The sequence below is a fragment of the Montipora foliosa genome, chromosome 4 (assembly GCF_036669935.1).
Source record: "Montipora foliosa isolate CH-2021 chromosome 4, ASM3666993v2, whole genome shotgun sequence".
In the NCBI taxonomy this organism is placed as follows: domain Eukaryota; kingdom Metazoa; phylum Cnidaria; class Anthozoa; order Scleractinia; family Acroporidae; genus Montipora; species Montipora foliosa.
The window spans coordinates 26,396,590-26,416,589 of record NC_090872.1 but is presented as its reverse complement, the minus strand read 5'-3'; the positions used below and the strand labels follow the sequence as shown (position 1 = coordinate 26,416,589).

The 20,000-nt window shown below is 41.5% G+C and overlaps 1 protein-coding gene across 1 annotated transcript in view; it reads left to right on the top strand.

Annotated features, from left to right (window-relative positions):
* LOC138000459 (PDZ domain-containing protein 8-like) overlaps positions 1 to 18,113 on the top strand; it is a 25,834-nt gene extending 7,721 nt beyond the window's left edge. The window contains exons 4-19 of the mRNA XM_068846899.1: positions 1 to 249; positions 829 to 1,049; positions 2,568 to 2,833; positions 4,706 to 4,784; positions 6,207 to 6,432; positions 7,776 to 7,892; positions 8,533 to 8,642; positions 8,947 to 9,094; positions 9,393 to 9,424; positions 10,656 to 10,731; positions 12,106 to 12,200; positions 13,227 to 13,458; positions 14,637 to 14,744; positions 15,539 to 15,601; positions 16,150 to 16,263; positions 16,774 to 18,113. The exon at positions 1 to 249 is cut by the window's left edge and continues 105 nt beyond it. Of these exons, the coding sequence (XP_068703000.1) occupies positions 1 to 249; positions 829 to 1,049; positions 2,568 to 2,833; positions 4,706 to 4,784; positions 6,207 to 6,432; positions 7,776 to 7,892; positions 8,533 to 8,642; positions 8,947 to 9,094; positions 9,393 to 9,424; positions 10,656 to 10,731; positions 12,106 to 12,200; positions 13,227 to 13,458; positions 14,637 to 14,744; positions 15,539 to 15,601; positions 16,150 to 16,263; positions 16,774 to 16,881 (2,244 nt within the window). The 3' untranslated portion in view covers positions 16,882 to 18,113. The remainder of the gene's footprint in view (positions 250 to 828; positions 1,050 to 2,567; positions 2,834 to 4,705; positions 4,785 to 6,206; positions 6,433 to 7,775; positions 7,893 to 8,532; positions 8,643 to 8,946; positions 9,095 to 9,392; positions 9,425 to 10,655; positions 10,732 to 12,105; positions 12,201 to 13,226; positions 13,459 to 14,636; positions 14,745 to 15,538; positions 15,602 to 16,149; positions 16,264 to 16,773) is intronic.
* The last annotated feature ends 1,887 nt before the right edge of the window (positions 18,114 to 20,000 follow it).

Genomic DNA, 20,000 nt, shown 5'->3' with positions numbered 1-20,000 from the left:
CACACACTTCCCAGCTATAATGTCCGGCACAGTCCTTTCTTTGAGCAGCTCTCACCTCAAGATGAAACCCAGGAGGTCTATGTTCATAATGGTCTGGTTACTGTTGGTGCTTTAGAAGTCACTGTGCTGGGGTGTAGTCGTCTACCTGAATTGGAGAACTGGGCGTGGCAGTATTGTAGCCTTTCTGTAGACTTGCTCCCATGGAGTAGGCTTGCAGAGAGTAAAAGAGCCAGATGGCCTACATTTGAGGTATGCTGTTTTTGTTCTAACCTGATAATACACAATTATAATTTATTAGCCTTTACTACAACTTTCCTGTTAAGTTTGTGTCATGCTTTCTATTTCACTTCATTCCATGAAGAAGGTCACAACGGGATGTTACGAGAATGTCTTTCTGTGTAAAACAAATGATGTTCTTATCTAAAAACCAACATGCAAAGGGAGAACAAGCCAGTGAATGAAATTGAGCAAACGAGCTCTCCTGTGTGAACTTTGTTGCTCTCTTGCTTTTCAGTTGACACCGCAAATAAAACAAATAACAAAAATCGTGATGAGAAAGATGAAGACAATGGCAACAGCTGCGAATATATTAATACAACTATGAAGAGAAATGATTTTGTGTTTAACTTATTTTCTAAAGCTTTTTGGCTAGTTTACATGTATATTGTTGGTGTACAAACTAGAAGCAAAGCAGACAATTAAGACAGATCAATTGAGGAAGACGTGCGATAGAAAATATACAACGAACTCTCTGTAGCTCAGAACATCAGTGGTAAAAGTCTCTGAGGTATTGTTTAGCAAAATGGCTTTGTGGTTCGTTCTCCCCAGGTTCCAATAAGTCGAGAAACCAATGACATTTCGTTTGGTCTTACACTCAGTACAGAGATCAATGAAGATGATGTTGGTAAAGCCATTGTAATCGAGACTATAGTCATTGATTCTCCAGCTTATTCAGCCGGTGTCATGGCGAAAGACATTCTTGTGGCTATAGATGGACACAAGATAGAGTCGCTGAAACAAGCTGCCAAGATGATCAAGAACAAAATCAGGTACTTTGTCAAAAGAACATCCGGTGTTTTTGTTATTTTGCGAAATTTCAAGTTTCGCCAAGTTTGCCGCTCCGCAATTGGTAGTAATTTTGAGAAAAACAATTAAAATTTTTCTGATTTAAATTATGTACAAGAGCTTCAATCTACGAATGAAATTATATATGGAAGGATTCATTTGAACTGCGGATATAAAATCAAGTCGATCTATGATCCTCGCAGTTACGTTGGATGAACGCAATTTTAATAGCTCAGTTGGTTAGAGAGTCGCACCGGTATCAAGAGGTCACGGGTTCAAACCCCGTTGAAGTCCTGAATTTGTCAGGCTTCTCTACGCAATTGCTAAAAATTAATTGCGTCCATAACAGCGAGAATCATGGCTTCACTTCAAAAGTTGTAATGTAAGTTGAAGTAGTGAGCCTTGTGTCGTAAGTTCCTTTTGTACTTGCTATCCGTTATTGATTGTAAGTAAACTGTAGATCGAAAAAAGATTGCGCAGCAAAGGACTTCGAAGTTATGGAAATGATTCACCATTGGAAGAAGAAAATAACAATACAGCACCAAAAGAACGTCATTTGTTTTGGTTTTTCCCGTCTCTTCATGTCACAGCTTATCAGGCATGCAAGGTGGGAAAGTCTGCTAAATAACTTTTTCATAGTTTTGATGGAAATTGGCCGAGATGTTACAAGAGACCTGCCGACCGCAGTCGTCAAGGCAACCCTTGTGGCCGTGTGGGTAGCGGCATTCCTCCCGTTGCGCACATAGGTGGTGAGTAATTTAGTGGACATCGCTTGCGAACTGCCTCCAAGCACTCCGGGTTCGAATCCTAGTGCGCACGCCTCAAAGTTTACTCAGCTGTCCATCCAGGTGAGTTCGGTTATCGGGCCTCCCACCATTGCTAACTGAGGTTCATCTCTGGCCCCGGTTTGCATGTGGGCTGAGTTTCAGTCGATCTAGATCTCAACCTGACTCGAGGGTTTTTCTCCGGGTACTCCGGTTTTCCTCCCTCATCAAAATCGACTAACAGCTAATTACCATCTCGTTGTGGTGCTGTGCTCTGAGATCAAACATGGACTGTACAGTTGCTGCCAGAGGCGCCTTCGTATGCTTTCAGCCCGATCTCATGATCTGTGTCCTTTCGCAATTCAGTCCCCAAGACTGCAAGAAAAGAGTGATTAGCACTGCCAGTTATTATTATTATTATTATTATTATTATTATTATTATATTATATTTATCTATTTATTTTTTAAGTTGTGCGCAACAGGATAGGAGTGCCGAATACCGGTCAACTTGCCTACATTCATAGTCGCCACACACCCCCCCCCCCCCCCCATCGTATTAAAACGGTAGAAGCCAAAAAAAAGGAGCCTTGGGGTTGCCCTCGACAACGGTCGGCCTCTTGTCTGGTTTTGTTGATGGAGATTGTTACAAAATAGGCAACAACTTGTACCAAAGTCAAGACATGACCTGACCTTGGAATGGTCGGACCTTACCTTGTCTTACCGTCTGTTACTCTCTAGATTCACTGCCACAGTTCAACGACCTCCAACCAGACTTATTCAACAACTGAAGCAGGACATCCCAGAGAAAGAACAGGTAAAGACTGTGGTTGACTATAAGAACGTGGCGCTGAGCAATAACAGCGAGTCAGAGGATGAATTCGTCAACATTGTGGTGCCACTGTTCGAAGACGCAGACAGTGAGATGGCGAAATCTGCTGTGCGAGAAATGCTATCAACCAGTACAGAGCTGGGACAAAAGGCAGAAAAGCAGAAATTAAAACAAGGTTTGCTATTTTATAGGCTAGAGACAGATAAGCCCGATCAGGAGCGAACTACAGCCCTATATTCCTGTCACAGCGTTTTCATGGACTGGTTTATTTTCCGCGAATGAGACTGCCACTGGAACCCGATGACCAATCACAAGAAACTAACTTGTCGTTTTGGCATCACCGAACCAAAACTGCCTTTGTTTTTTTGCGGAAAAGGTATTTTAAAAATAGATTGGTCTTTGAAAATACCGAGACCGAATTATGGGAGTTGTTCGCTCTTAGTGATGGGCTCCTGAGCCGATAAAGATTTTTGGTTTTCGTTGCTGAAACGTGATCGAGCGGTCGATCGCGCGAAGATCGAGCGCTACTTTCTCAACCAGGTATAAGCAAGGTATAAGCAGAAGTCTGCCTTGTACTCATTTCCCGCGCTTGTACGCTGTTATGTGGCTTCTTCTGATTGGTTCACCTCGGTTTTTCTACGTTTGCTTTGATTGGCCAATATTAGGGACCTGAAGCAAGGACGACGACGACTGCTACGAGTACGTCGTCCAAAAATATTAGGGAGCTTACGAAACGAGGACGACGACGGCTACGAGGAAATGTGTTATGAATGTCGAGGAATTAAACTGGTATGAGTGAGTTGGAAGCGTAGAGAGAGAACTGAAAATTCATCGTCATATGCTAACGTCCTCCACAGAACCTTGAATTTGGTCATTTTACGTCGTCATTTAGGAGATGACGGCAAAGAAATGTACACAAATGTAAAAGGCACGTACAGAGCGTGCAGAGCCATTGTTTTTGCTGATTAAACCTATCGTTTTGTATCGTCGTCGTTGCCGTCGGCGTCGTCGTTTCGTAAGCTCCCTAATTATTTCCCGTTACTGTGTCGCTCGGCATGGAAAGTCGAGTCCACATTTCAAGAATAAAATTGGTAAGAACGGTGTAGACATTCAGAGAGGATATTTGAAATTTATCTTCAGGTGTTCGCGTTCTCCACAAGACATCAAATTTGATCATTTCACGAAATTTCACGTCGTTGTCAAGACGAGAACGGCAAAGAAATGTATCAAAATGTAAAACGCACTTACAGGGCGTGCAGGGCTATTGTTTTTGCTAATTAAACCTATTGGTTTTTTAATAAAATAATTAGGATAGTACGCGCACTCTCATTGGTCAATAGCTGTGTTTAGATGAGAGTATGGAAACACGGCTATGATATCACACGAATTTTGATTGGTTGTGTTGTCAGACGCGCGTTTTGATTGGCTGGTAGGAAATATGAGCGTGTATCAAGAAAATCTGTTTGAATCTAGAAGTTAAAAAACCAGCATTTTCCTTCATTTGTCGAATTACCTTTGAGAAATATTTTATAAAAGCAATAGAGGACGTTTTTCCGTGTTTCCATAGCCTCATCTCAACATTCGGGGGAGTTGGGAGAATTCTCGACAGTGATGCAAACCCTCGACTGCGTCTCGGGTTTGCATAACTGTCGAGAATTCTCCCAACTCCCCCTCGTGTTTAGATAAGGCTATGGAAACACGGAAAAACGTCCTCTATTGCTTAAGTGGCGTTCTCGTAGTCGTTGTCGTCGTCTTCACTAACTCTGTTGCCGTGAAGACACTTCGTTCATGGTTGTACGACACTCGATTCAGAACCGATCCATTGTTTTGCGATTCTAAACACCGAGAATTTAGTTTCTTCGTTTTGTACTTCAGGATACATCTGTTAACGGGAAGCGAAGTTGAAATGAAGTCGTAAAAAGTTTGCATTTTAGATTAGAGTGAGTTTCAACCGCTCTGACATTTTGAGTGTCAGGTCCATCTTCTCAGAAAGCCTTGGTTGCATTGCCTTAGCAAAGTTTATCCATTTTTTATATTTTGTCTTCAGGAAATAAGGCTCCCCATGGGGCTGAAAGTAAAGAATCCTGTGCTCAAGCTAAGTCTGGGATTGAAGATCAAGTTACAAGGTTGCATTTCTTTATTTTCTAATAGAGCGACTTTCATATGACCTTTAGAGATAAACGTGAAAACAGAACGTAAACAAAAGTGCAAAACATTTAATTGGCTCATGGCGCGAAAACAAACGAGCGCGAACATTCATTGGCTTAGCGAACGCTGATGCAAACAACGCTATCTCTCCATGGAACTTTCTGGAAAGCGATCGGCATTTCGCTTTGACGTCATTTGAAATGCAGTAATGTGATTGGGCAATCGAACTGTTTACTGCCCATATTAGGAGTTCCTTTGCAGGAATTGAAGAAAAAACCTTAAATAACAATGACCACAGCCAGGTTTTCTGAGCCCGTGAGACTGAGCACCCCCAGCAAACCATGATTGTTTTAACAAAAACCGCTGGTCAGCAACCTGGTTCTGGTCATTGCTGTCTAAGGTCTTCCGAACTGAAGAAGGAGAAGCTTTGTTTTAATCTTGCGAAACTTTGGTCCGTGAAATGAATTGCGAACACTTTTTCAAGGTCATGTACGAAAGTCGCTCAAACTGTTTGTACTGCCAGTAAATCCCAGTTTCGACTTTTTAGCGGATTGAAATAAAAGGGAAAGGGGTTAATTAGTTGGAAACCTTCGATCTTAACCAAGTAACTATATTAGGAAGTTTAAGAAACGACGATGCCTACGGCAACGACAACGCTAAAAAGTAGTAATATTATTAGTTTAATAATTCGATACATGTGTACGCCGCAAAGTTAATGTGCAGCACGGTAGTTTTGAGCTTTCAGACTTAAAAACTCGCGTTTTGCATATCAGTATAATAAACTGCATTCTCAAGCTTAAATTTTAAATTTTACGCTAGTGAGACTTTTTCGTCACTTTTCCCTGGATCCAACCCCCTGTGGTCCAATCGGTCAATTTTGAACGTGAGTAATGGCGGACCGTGGAATCCAAAACTTACACTCAAGTAAACGGCCTTTGGATAAAAATCAAATCTCAAATTTTGCCAGTCAGGTGTTAAGAAAACATCCTTTCAAAATCTGAAGAAAAAAGGGAAGTGATTTTTTTTTTTTTAATCAGAGGGCACTTTTAGATTTTGATGACGACGTGGACAAACTATGTATTGAAGTGAATCTTTCAGTCTCACTCTTTACTTAAAATCCGTCCATACCAATCCAGTTTTATATTGAATAATATAAAGGAGATGGAATAATCATGAAATAGTTAGAATAGCTCAAACTTATCTTTTGAAGTGACATTTTCGTTGCTGTAGCCGTCGTGGTTTCTTAAACTCCCTATTGTGCAATTGGAAAACGTCAAATGAACCTCAGTACATTGAGGAAAATTCAGCATTTTTGCCTTTTCAGTACTCAGCGACTGGCAAGACTTTCACTTTCCTCTTTGCTAATGTAGACAAACCCTATTTGCATTTATTACACACAGAGATCAAAAAGCAAATGGATTGCCGGTTATTGACAAAAAGCAAGAGTCGTCAATGATTTTGAAAAAGACCTCCGACCAGGTCGCTCAGGAAATGGACAAAAGAACTGTACCGTCTAATGGAACAATTGATACACCCACTTCAGGAATCGAACAAGCTTCTGCGCCTTCACAGACAGTTCTGGATGGACCAGATAACGTGAAAACGAAGCTGGTTCCGGCAAGCGCGGTAAGTTGACGAAATACAGACACGAAGAGTTCTAAGCAAAGATGAACCCCTTATCCTGAGTGTCTTTTACTGCTGTACATTTGAAACAGTTAACCTACCCACTCACGTGGACAATGCACGAAAGAGGTTTTTGCTTGAAGTCAAATATACGCGCATCTAGTATAGCAACTTCATTCTTTTAATTGAGCTGCGGTGTGGACCTAGCGTATTGCTGAGAGCATTCGCCCTCCAGTACTATGGACTTACGATTTACAAGCGGTTTTAAAGTAAAAATAGAGAATGAAACTGAGGTTTACATTTGTATGCTCAAAACTTCAAATTTGCTGACATCACGGGAAATTAAGGTGGAAATCAAAACAAGCGTTTTGAAATTCATTAGTTTTGGATACAAACCCTTTCGAGGTCGAAAATGTCAGATTGTAAACATTATGTTTTGTGCTTAAAAGTTATTTTCTTGTTTTAATGGAGGTTTCCTTTAAATTCCCTAATGTATCCCGGGTTTGAGTCTGCCTCTACGCCATTGGAAATCTAAAAGAAGTTCGTGGGAATTTAGATAGATACAATATAGCTTTATTAAAAATCCATTGCAGCCAAAAGGCTGGATTACGGACTGTACAAATGTTTACTTAATACTAAATACACAAAAGATGAAAAACTAAATTTAAAAAAGCTAAAAATACTATATATATATATATATATATATATATATATATGTGATGAAATTTAAGAAATAGCCGCATTATACATGATAAAGCCAATAGGAAATAGCCGCGTTGTACATGATAAAACTATTCTTTAGTCTGTTTGTTCTGCAAAAAGGTACCTTAAAAGCGCGCTTTCTCCTTAAGGCTGCGGTACTAAGATTACGTGACGGCAAAAGGCCATGTAATTTGTGGCAGCACTTTTCTTTGATCGCATTGAATAGGCGCTCCGTCAGCAATTGGCGCCGTTGGTAGAGGGTGACAATATTGCACTCTTTAAGAGCTTCTTGGTAGCATAAATCTGGGAAAATTATTCTAAGTACACTGCGCTGAATTCCTCTAGTTCTTCAGAGAGATACTTTGGTAGACCATTGTGAGATATAAGCAAGAAAAGACGAAATATAGGGTGTTTTTGGAGAGCTTTCGTGTTGCCATAGTAACCTATTACGTAAAAATAGTGAGCGCATTTCGTTAAGCAATAATTGGTGTTTGATGTGGTACCATAACATTGCTGTTACGTGATACAGTATAGTAATTATAACCCATCTAATAAGAAGGTCTCTAAAAGTAGTGAAACTGGTTCCAGCCACCTTAAGTTGCCTTAACTGATACAGCATTTTTGCTATTTTCCTCTTCTTTCAGGAACCAGTGTGGAATGAAACTGTTAAGTTCGACATTCTCAAAAATGACCAGTATCTTAATGTCTGCATTTGGAGCAAGTCGCACGAGAAAAATGAGAAGGACTTGTTACTGGGATACGTAAGACAAATTTTTATTTCCTCTAATTGAAGCTTAGTCGATTTTGCCTTTGCCTCTCGAAATCATGAGAAGCCACTTATGGTTGGCTGTTTGTCGCAAAATTCAACAATGTTTATTTGTATGCAACAATCTATATTGATTCAACTTCAACACAGGATATTTTCATGTAACGACTACATTCGTTCTTATAGTGTACCGGGCCATCTTTGGAGAAACAGCCTTAAGTCAAAGGGACTTTGCCGGATACCGAGACTGGTAGATACAGATGTACTGTAGATGGCCTTGGTGGTGGAATCAGTCGTCTTTCTCGAAGGGTTGTAAACTCCAAAAAATCAGTATGGCCGAAATCGTAAATTATTTCCAAAACGCCCCGAAGGGAGTGGCAAATAGCTGTATTTCATTATGACTTCCTGCGGAGGTGTTTCCTTGGATTTGCTCCCGTATGACCCCCGCCCGGGCAAAAGCTACGGGATCGAGGATCCCGCAACTCGCAAAATTTGTTCGCCTTTCGGTAGCAATCTTTGAATTTCATGCGTCTGTCTTTTTTTTTTTTTTTGTAGCAAACTACTAGTGCCTTTATCCAGGTCAACTTTTGACTTCATCTTTTCTTCCGCTGTTTGTGTTTGTATTTATTTTGCAGGTAACCATTCCTTTGATGGATATTGCCTTTCAATGCCTGTCTTTGTCGTCCAAGAGGCACGAACAATGTTATGTGCTGGCTACTCCACATTCAGACAGAATCATATCAAAGTAATTTCAAGTTTATTATTTAGTGTAAGAGTCAGATTCGAAGGTTAACGTTCTTTAAAATGACCTGGAATCTTGAGGGATCAGTTTAGCGTTCACCAGTGTTTTAAAACAGTGGACTTTGATACAACGCAACAAAACTGTTTGCTTTTCTGGCCATAAAGGGTGCTCGGCATTTAGTTGGATTAGTTAATGCAGGAAATTGAGTTTAGCGTATCATTGTGTACCGTGAGAATGGCCACCTGTATGTTAAGATTTTCAGTCACTTTCAATTGAATATTGACTTATTTGGCTGTTCTTTCTTTAGTCAGTCCTACCTACGTAATCACCCTGATCTTAAGGAGAGGCTTTATTGCGGTGATGTCACACTGATATTTCGACACATGCCGTCACTGGTTGACTGCGATGAAACCATATTGGAGAAAGTGGACTTGCTGGCGGAATCCGAACACAAGGTATCAACTGATACAGTTAGCGTGAAAAAACGTTACGTAGGATGATATTGCGGAAATTTCACTGTTGGACGTGGTTGGATATAGCGCATGGATAAGACTTGCATGGCTTTGACTTGATGTGACGTGACATAGCGTGACTGATATTTGACCCTCCCCCCCTCCCAAAAAAAAAAAGAAAAAGCAAAAAAGAAATTTTGTTTGGATCGAAAGGCAACACAATTCTGACAGTACATTCGACGTCACTCACTTGAAAGATTACTTTTGATGGCTTAGCTTTTCCTTTTACTCATTCTTCCAGGATGAAAGCCAAGGAAAGGACACTCTTGAAAGGTATGCGAGGTTTCTCATCTACATAAGTAAAAGTTTACCTGATACACCTTCTCGACAGTGTTTTGAATCCGCTGATGACTTGTTACCGGGCTACTTGTGAAGCTAAGTCAGAAATCGCCGCATTTCTTCAGTGTCACAAATTGTGGCCGTTTCGCACACACTAAAGGCGGCGTACGACGTGACCAGTGCAAAACACCAGTTCCTGTTGATTTTGAACTTACGTCCGGTCATACGGGTTTAATACTTGGATGGGTGAGCGTTAAGGAATGCCCCCCTAGGGAGTCAGGTTGGCGTAGTGGTTATCATCTTCGCCTGCCATCCCTACGATCTCATATGAGCCGGGGTTCAGTCGATCTCCACCTGGCCCCAGTTTTTCGACGGGTGAGTGGCACTATCCACTGGATAACTAAATTGGTTTTGCTAGTGTTTATCCGCTTGAAAGTGATTTAGGCGCAAGGATGGCACAGTCGGTTAGTGCGCGGTTAGTGTCCCGAGTTCGATCCTTGGACCCTTAAAACGGAGCACTGATGGAAAGAGGGGGGTAAAATGAGCGCACGGTCGACTTCCTGGGAGAATACCCTCGCTCTAGAGGATAAAGGAATTACCGACGTTAAATAAGGTGTACCTTTGCCTTTACCTTATCCAGTGGATAGCGTTACTCCGGCACCTTTTGAACAAGCGAGGCCTGACCCAAAATCGAGCCGCAGCCAATAACACCTGCCTGTAGTCTGCCTGTGGTCTGCTTATTGTGCTATGCTCCGGGATCAATCATTGTGGCACAGTTATGTCCCAGAAATGTTAGATGCACAGGGTTCTCCCTAGTTTTCAGCACAAGATGGAAGGGACCTTTTCAAACCGGTAAAGCATTTGGTTAATGTTGGACGTTCTGCAATGGCTAAGCAACTTCTGAGCGTTTGCAGGCGGTAATAAGTGCTCTTACAAGCGGTAAATTTTACCGGTTACCGTGTGATAAGGAGAACTCTGGATGCACGTCCAGTTTTAATATCCTTTGCTTTTCAGGGTGCGGGGATGGCGCAGTTTGTGAGAGTACTCGCCTCCCACCAATGTGGCGAGGGTTCTATTCCCAGACTCGGCGTCATATGTGGGTTGAGTTTGTTGGTTTTCTACTCTGCACCGAGGTGTTTTTCTCCGGTTACCCCGGTTTTACCATTAACCCAAATTCACTCTGAAGCATGTGTTGACACTAACAATTCCTGATAATTTATTTCAGCCTGGAGCCCCCAAAGCATCAGTTTATTTTAACCCAGTTCCATTTCCCCACAAGATGTAGCTACTGCAATAAAAAGGTATGTGTCTTACGTTTCTTTCAGGAATATTACCATGAACGTTTATCCCTTTACTGGCTTTTTTAAAATCATTAGTAAAGCGTCTCGAATCTTCATCGGAAGGAGCTAGCCGTGTGTGTCGCTATTCTTCTTCCTTAACTGATCGCTCCTAATTTTAATTGTCGATACCTTGTTTACTAATAAGGCTTACGGCCTACGTCAGGCAGAAAATAGATGGAATTGCAACCTAAATATAGTTTACCAAAATGAAGGTCAATGGAAAAATAACTGAGCAAAGTGTGACGGTTAAAGTTACTCTGATTGAAACTCGCGTACCATCGGTACAGCTGGGAAATCTACTGCCAACACCGTATGGTGGACGGTTTAGGGACACCCTGCGAGCAGAGCCTCTTTTTATCTTTTTCTTTACTGAAACCGCCGCAGCCCGAACGTCTGGCCTAGCCCATCTTGTTTGCTCTCGTCAAACTGGTTTTTCCAGTGCGAGCATCCGTTTAGTGATAAAACCGATGGTTATAATTGAGTCCGCTATACCGTGAAAAACCAAGATGGCGGCGAGATCTGGCCTATCAGGCTTGGGTTCGAGACTGTATTCTGGCAACATGCAGCGCATGCTCAATAAAGATCTTACTCGATTCATGCAGAGTCTTTCTCGTGAACGCCAAAAGAAAGGCTCTGCTATCATGGTGGTTTAGGGGGCTTTCCTTGTTCCTCTTCTCCATGCTCCGCCGCTCATTTCCAAACTGACAAACGCGACTTTTGGCTTTTATTGCGCTTAGAGTTATCAATTTTAAAGTACAGTATTCCCGTCCAAAGAAATCTGATGTCCTCCCTATCTCTTCCTTACTGAGCCAAAAAAGACTTTAATGAGAAGAATTAATGAAGAAATGGCGGAATGTCCAAAGCTCGCATAGTTTCAGTCTTGGAAAAACTCTCTTTTATGATCTCGTACTTCTGGGCAAATCTGTAGATCGATAAAACCGCCTCGGACCTTTGCGCTCATTCAAGCGCGAGGTAGAGGCTTACCAATCCTAAGTGATTTGCCTCTCCCGCGTCAAATAATAATCGACAGCATTCAACAAAATCGAGCGGACGTTGAAGCTTAGGGTGAAGCTTGGCTCCAATTTTCCTTGAATGAGTCTATATAGGACGCAACTCAGCTGTTCTAGGTCTGTTCGTTCCGTTGAGTAAGTAGTTGAGATTATTGTTTTTGAAAGCAATTCCCGTAGCTGACAACGTTTATAATAGCTGCTTGAGATGTAGATGATATTTTTCTGGCAGTGCTCACACTCTGTCCGCGAGCAACTCACTCAAGGCATTCTTCAATTTCATAATTTATGGTGGTGTACATGGTTTTCTTTTCTTCTTGTCATCTAGGTTTGGACCAAAGTTGCCTTCCAGTGTAGAATTTGTGCCATGATATGCCATAAGAAGTGTTTACAAAGTTGTATGAGTTACACGCATTGCGTCCAGTAAGAGTTACTTTATTTGTATGAAGCAGTAATTCAGATAGAAAAAGTTTCATACATGGATCTCACTGTGAGAAGCCTTTTTTATTTTAACAGTAACGGTGTCTGTTGAGATTTGCTTGATAGTGATGATTGTGTAATGTACCAGTTGAACGAGTTTCAATCGAGTGTCGTAAAACCAAAACCAAAGTAATTACTTTGGCCAATCAAAAAGAAAGGAGACAATCCAGTAAACCAATCAAAACTCGAAGTAATTACACGTAGCCGACGCAAAGCGCGGGAAAATGTGCACGCGCGAGCCACGATTGGTTTTGGTTCTGATTGGTTGAAAAAAATGGCGCGAGAACTTTGAACCAATCACCGAGTAAAGTAATGAAAAACCAAAGCAATTCGCTAATTACTTTCGACACTCAATTGAAAACCGCTCTAAATAGACGATATATTAGTTGCTTGACATGGGGCGAAGGGACAGCACCTGAAGGGTCAACTGAAAAATCCTAATCCAGATATTTGGCGAAGCTACGACTTGCGTAACACCGGTCGGATGTACCAGAGTTGAGACTTTCACCATACTTCCAGCTTTTGGACCATAACTAGAAATGGGCCCAGACAGTGTGGCCCGGATTTAATTCTCAGACGCAACGTTCAATTTGGGTTGAGTTCGTTGGTTCTCTACTCTTCTTTCTCTGGGTTTCCTGGTTTTCCTCTCTTATTAGAATCCTTTGTTGCGTTTGATTTGCTTTACTGTCGGGCCAATTTGTGGGGAACTTTTGCACGGCTAAATAAGGGAGCTTTAGACTGTAAGCAGTGATTAAGTTATAACTAGTAGTAATCTCGGATTATTGAAGTGTGTTCGACAGTCGCTTTGGTCCTGTTATCGTTATTATTATTATTATTATTATTATTATTATTATTATTATTATTATTATTATTATTATTATTATTATTATTATTATTATTATTTGAACACTGTTCAACTAAGCCCAAAAATAAAATTGTTATCATTTTTACTTCATTCTATTGAAACAGTGCGTCCAAATCAACGCCTACTTGGTTTTCAAGAACGGAAGCCAAGTCAGGAAACAATTTTAAGAAAGAGAAAGAAGGCCAAGACAGTAAAGATGGGCAGGAATCAATTGCAGAGGGTTCCTCTGAATCAGAGCTGGACCGTAACGTTAAGAAACGAGAAAAATGCTCTGATAAAGACGAAAGGAAACTCTTGGTTACCAGCGATCAAACGGAAACCAGCGAAGACGCAGAGGTGAGAGTTACATGTCTTATGGAGCCTGTTCACCCACGTGATATGCGGTCATATCGTTTAAACCTAAACAAGAGAGGACATTTGGTTAGACACCAACAAGGCTACCATTTCTTTGTTTCGTTACACCAACCTACCGTGACGTTGTATACACACAAGCCCGAGCCGTGTTCACACTTGCAAACCAACTCAGTTAAACGTGATTTAAATACTGTAGTGGTGGAGATGTTAGATGTCAACCCCAGTGAGTGAAATGAAGAGATCATAATTTTCGATGTTGACTCGGGAATACTCGGAAAAAGTCCGAGTGCTTTTCGGGAGTCGAATCTACGACCTTCCGACTACCCGTGGGGGCTAGACCATGAAACTAGATTCAGTGTTAGAGCATCCGCCATCCGAACCAGTAATCGTTTAATCATTTCCGTGTTTCCTCAAGTCTTCGTCGAAAACTTGTATCTATTCATAATTTAACTAATTTACCGGAGAATTTGTCCAGGATTGTTTTAGTTTATGCGACGTTACCACATGGCACAAATACATACCCCCACACACTGCAAAATAGCACGTGTCTATCCATGCATACTGTACTCGATGCTTGCATTTCGATGGCCGTTTTCACATTAGAATCGAAGACGAACAAATTGTCCTATGGTTCAATGGACTAATATGAAATTCTGCTAGTGTTTTCCGACGTAAATTCATAAGTGGACAGTGCACCGACAAACTGGATAAGTATAAGCGCATGAATACAGCCGAACCTTATCTTTTGCGCCAACCTCCCTTCCGCTCGCAATATTGAAAACTTTCCATTTTCCATCGCTAGTCCCATTTCCTGCGATTGCTAATTTGTTGGTCTAACGTGAATTAAGGTTGGAATTAGGTCAACTTCTTCGTCTGGACGGATAAATCGTCTTCCTAGACGGACAATTTTCAGACGACTAAGTTGTCTGGAAATTTGTTCGTTCCGTTTTTACGTCAGAGGTTGCCAAGAGTCTGAGACGATTTGTTCGTCCATGCAATTTGTTCGTGTTCCAGTGTGAACACTGCCAATATCAGAGTACTGCACAATGCACAGACTTCATATGCGATGATATAGAATATGCTTAGCAAACTCTGGCAAGCTTTCGGCTACTACGAGTAACGACGTTGTTTCAATCGTAGTGAAATTTCATATTTTGCAGTACGGTAGCAGCGACCAAATACCGGAAGCGGAAGAAGAAGATTGGACCACGAAAGAAAACATTCTGAAAGCGAATGACATTGCTAAGACTTCCGAAAGAGTTCGAGAGGTCAGTAGCGTATATGCGAAATATTTGCAATATTTCAGCATGCAGTTTTATGGAAATTGTGGAGAAACTCTCTCACATGTCACACATGCAACTTCTGACGACCTTTTTGTCAAACCGAGAATTTCGCGTCTATTTTAAACCAATTAGAAGGTAAACATTGACATTTGTTTTCATTGTGTTCCCTGCGCTTGTACCCTGCGAGCAGTTGGTTTCTCCTGCGCTTCCCCAGAGAGAAACCACTGCGAACAACCTTTAGTTGCTTTGAGTGAGCCGCCGTCCAGCGCCAAGGACGAATAAATCAAATTTAAACCAGGAGAACGAGTTAGGAAACTTGTTTTGGCGCTTGCGCGTGCGTTCAGCTACGTAACTGCTGCGTTTGGGCGAGCCTGCTGTGTAATGATTTTCCGCGAAATAAGACGAAGTGATGTCAAATACATCACGTGGGGTGTGACGTACTTCGCACATGCTTGATGGAAAATCAAGCGGTTGCTGACAGTGGTTTCTCTCTCAGGAAGTGTAGGAGAAACCAACTGCTCGCAGGGTACCGCGCTTGGGGCTGCCTTTCGTTCAGTGATTAATTTATATTATCGTCTTTTATGACTGCCCAAATTTCGTACCATTAACTGGTTTTTACGACACAATGAAAAACTTTTATTTATTTATTTATTTATTTAGTTATTTATTTATTTATTTAAATGAAAAACTTACTGAACTAAGCTCTTGAGGGAAATTTGCACTTATTTGACCGTATGTTGGTGTGTTGATTTGTTATTTCGCTCTTGCACTCGTTTCAGGCTGGCAGGGAACTGTTTTGTAATCTTCCGCCGGAGGTTCGCAAAAATAAGCTGGAAGACATGGTGAGATAACCGAACACCATTATAACGACGATCGCAACACAAATTTTGCGCTGAATTCTGCGGACCATATCAATTTTAAGCACCGCTTGGTTGTCGCACACATAGCACGCCTTGTTCTTTTTAGATTTTAGATTTTAGATCAATTATGTACGAAACTTAGGCGGTAACGAAAGGAACCCGCGTGGAAAATTCATGATGGGCTCGAAGAGAATTTTTATAGCGGCTTACTCGTTCAATTTGCTAGGAAAATATGTTTTTCTCTACCCAAATGGGAGTCGGGCCATGGGCATTTTTTCGAGCCCTGTCAGGATTTCACGGAATTTGAACCCATGATATCTGTCACACCTGTGCAGTGCTCTAAAGCCAGCTGGGAGCGGATCATTTTGCTTGTTCTTGTAAAATCGACGATTTCGACTCTGAGTCTCTCGGAAGCAGCGAAGCGAGATTGGGTCGGAGACCGAGGCTGTCGCCTGCCATTTCATCTATGGAATACGCGCATTACATTCAAACAAAGAATTGACAAAACTGACTTTTCCCGCCTTTCTCAGATGAACAGATTACAAGTGGAAATTGATGAAGAGAACGGAACGCAGACAGAGTTGTACGAGCAAAGAAGGCGGGCGAAGGAAAGGAAACAAAAAGCCTTCATTGAGTCTCTTTTGGTAAGTGAAAGCTTGTTTCCTCATGAGTGACGTCATTGTCACCCGAAATCGATACCAAATATAATCGATTCTCCCCCTCCTGTCCAACTTTTATCCGAGTCCGCTTGTGAAGTTTGGTCTTAGTTTTAAGTTCAGGTAACCGCATGACACTCTCTCATTCATGAACTTCTCGAAAAGTGCGCGAACCGTCAATAGCCCGCAATACCTTGTGTGCAATTCAAGATGGCAGTGACGGGAATCGTTTGTAATGCCTTCTTTGGAATGCGATAAAAAAAAAAAATAGGAAAAGATAGGGAATTTTCTTTATGACGGATTTTCTAATAAGTACAAATTAAGCACTTTTGGCCACATTTTTTTAAATAGGGAAGGGTCCCTTTTATGCTTTCCCTAACATGTCAGCTATCAGTTTTCTCGTTCTGGTCGTGCATCTTACTTAAAGTTGACTGAACGCTTACTTTGTAAAATTCTGCTCACATTCCTCTCCAATTTTTGTTTGTGTCTTTGTATTAGGAGAAATCTGAAGAGAGAAGCCAAGCACTTGCGATGCTGATGTTGCAGTACTGTGCTGGATATCAGAGCTGTGTTGAAGCAGAAGAATGTGACCGATATCAACTCTAATCTGCCACATCTCCGGTGCAGTCAGCATAATGCTAATGAAAGGGCAAACAGCCGTATTTTAATCCCCATCGTCGTACGTGAAAAATTAAAAAGACGTTAAGCACGCGACGTTTTTTTAGCCGCGGACAGCAACCGGAAGTGATGTTTTTTCCTTTTTGAGCCACTTTCATACACCTTTTTCCAAAATGACCGCCATTTAGATGTTTTTATTCAAATTAGACCTTGATGCCTCGTTCAAGGCAAAATATTCTTTTGAATTTTAAACTTAAGAACGAGGCAGCAAGGGCTAATTTGAATAAAAACAAAAGAATATTTAAATTGCGGCCATTTTGGAAAAGTGTGTGTATGACCTTGAAAAATAAACGTAAAAAGAGAACGTAAACAAAAATGCAAAACATTGAATTGGCTTATCGAACAAAAACAAACGAGCGCGAATTTTCATTGGCTTAGCGAACGCGGATGCAGACAACGTAATCTCTCCATTGTAACTTTCTGGAAAGCTATTCGGCATTTCGCTTTGACGTCCATTTGAAATGCAGTAATGTGATTGGGCAATCGAACTGTTTACTGTCCATATTAGGAGTTTCCTTTGCGGGAATAAGGAGAAGCTTTGGTTTAATCTTGCCAAACATTGGTCCGTGAAACAAACTGCGAACCCTTTTTCAAGGTCATACGAAAGTCGCTCTATCTTGTCTTAGCACTACCCATTTATCGTTTATATTGCCAAGTGTCTTTTCTCTGTGAGAGACGATTACTTTTACAGTCTTGGGAGGGACTGCTGTCTGGGTTTGTGAAATTTTCACTTCCGGTTTCCGTTCCTGGCTTAGGAACGTCGCGTGCTTAAGCTACCTAAACTTAATACATGGACTTGCGAAAGTAAAAAGGAAAAATGATCGAAATTTCCCTTGAATATAGTTCTGAAATTTCTTACATGTACAATTACTCTTGCGCAGTATAAAATTCAATTTCACTTTTGGCATCATTTTTATCATTGCTGTCTTGAAAGATCTTTCGAAGAATAACCTTTTATTTTCTTTTGTTTTTGATTTCTAAAGTTGCCGAGAATTTCAAACTGAATTTTTTTATTATTATTATGAGAAAATGCGGTTCAACTCAAGACTAAAGAGAACCAGTCGTTGATTTCTTAAGCAGAGAATCATGAGCATATTTATTACCGGACAAAAATAAACTTCTTCACATCAAGAGTAATTTATGAAATAAAGTCGACTTGAATTAAATCGCGCCTGATTTGTCCAATGAACAGGCATCATGCAGAGCAGCCTTCTAAGACAATACAATCAGCTTCTCTTAAGGACGGTGCCTACTAATTCAAAGGTATTTTTGCCCTGGTTTATGATTATGCAGGAAATGTAGATCTTAACAAGTGTTGTTGAAATCCAAAAGAAAAATTTGGGGTAACCACGCATTTTCCAAAGATAAGTCATGAATAATATTTGTAACAAGCTTAAAATGCAAAGCAATGTATGGCGTTTTCTCAAATTGAAGTTTAATGATCTCTCAAAAATGCATGGTCACCCCAATTTTCTTTTTGGATACCAAGAGTACTTACTAAGATGTACTTTCTCCGGATAGTTTTAAAGCGCGCAAAAATGTCCCTGAATTGGTAAGCATCACTGATAGGAAACCCGAGTATCTCGAGATGCGCAGAACGTGTGCGCAATAACAATAGTAGGCACCGTCCTTAAGCCTGTTTTTCACTAGCGACTCAAGCATAAGCACAAGCAACAACGCAGGCGCATTCACTTACTGTTAATTAGTGTCTATTGTTCTAACAAAAGGCTTGAATGAACAACAAGCTACTGAGTTTGCGTATGCTTCTTGTGCGTATGCTTGCGTCGCCGGTGAAACCAGGCTGTACAGACAACCTGGCAAAAGACGAACGACAAGCACTGAAACGACGAAAGAACGATGAGAACATTGTGATACATCCCGTTTGACAAAGGACGCGTGAATGTTGTTATGGACAGCACAGACTATTATGACAAGGTGGACCCACTTGTTCCCGATAGACTTCGAAGTTACGAAGAAGTTACGAAGTTAAACGAGGCCCGAAGCCAGCACTTCAACGAAACCTCAACAGCCAATGACAACTAGGCTTAACTGCCATCTACTGACGCCACACAAATCACTTGACTCTGAAAATAACTTCCGCTCACGTTATCGAAACATCAGTCAAGTCGTTCTGAGGACTACGCACACCCGGATGATCCCCGCCGCATCCGCGCGGCATACCCTGGGTATTTGGTGAAAAACTAACACACCAACATTATGATCTATTACGTCTACCAATAAGGAGGGGGGAACTTGAATCTTTTGGAAAAGGCTGCTGCATCTACACAGTTGTGGAACATACATACTGCACTGTGTCAAACATGACAAGACGAGCGGCTATTCCGACCTTAACAGCACTCCTTACATGTGCGCCGCGAGTGCCTATTTTATTTACTTATCTGGCTTGAGTCTTTTAGGCCCCGTTCGGACTAAGGTGCCCGGGTACTGAAATGGGCGTTGTTCAGACAACCCAGTTCTAACAACGCAATGATTTCTTCCTTCGTCCAGTTTGCAACGGCTGCCATTATCATGACTGCCTCGAAGGGAACTGAGAAAAGCGTGTTCAGACAGGTTCCCGTTTTTGGGAACGATGCCCGAGTACTACCCTTGGAGGTAGTGCCCGTGCCCTGGTACGGTGCTCAAATTTTTGCTCGTGCGCCAACAAAAAGCTATGTTCAGAATAGTGCCCATTTCCGAGAACCGGCACAGGCACCTACAATAGTGTCTGATCGGGGCCCTAAGTCATTCGAAGTGCAGGATACTTGTCTCGCGCAATATAGCTCTGCCGTTTATGCACTTGCGAGTTTTGGATTGACTTCAATGGCAGTACTCATCACACCCGACATTGCCGGCGATAACCTTCTGCGCAACAATTTTGCTCAAAAAATCGTTTTTGAAATCATTACGCGTGAAATCAATTTTAAAAGCAAATGGATGAGAGAACGTGAGGCCCAACGCCTGTTTCCGCCGCTGCACCACCCCCAGAGTTCATTCACGAGCTGTCAAATGTACTACACACTATCTGGAGCCTTTAACTAGGAGCGAAC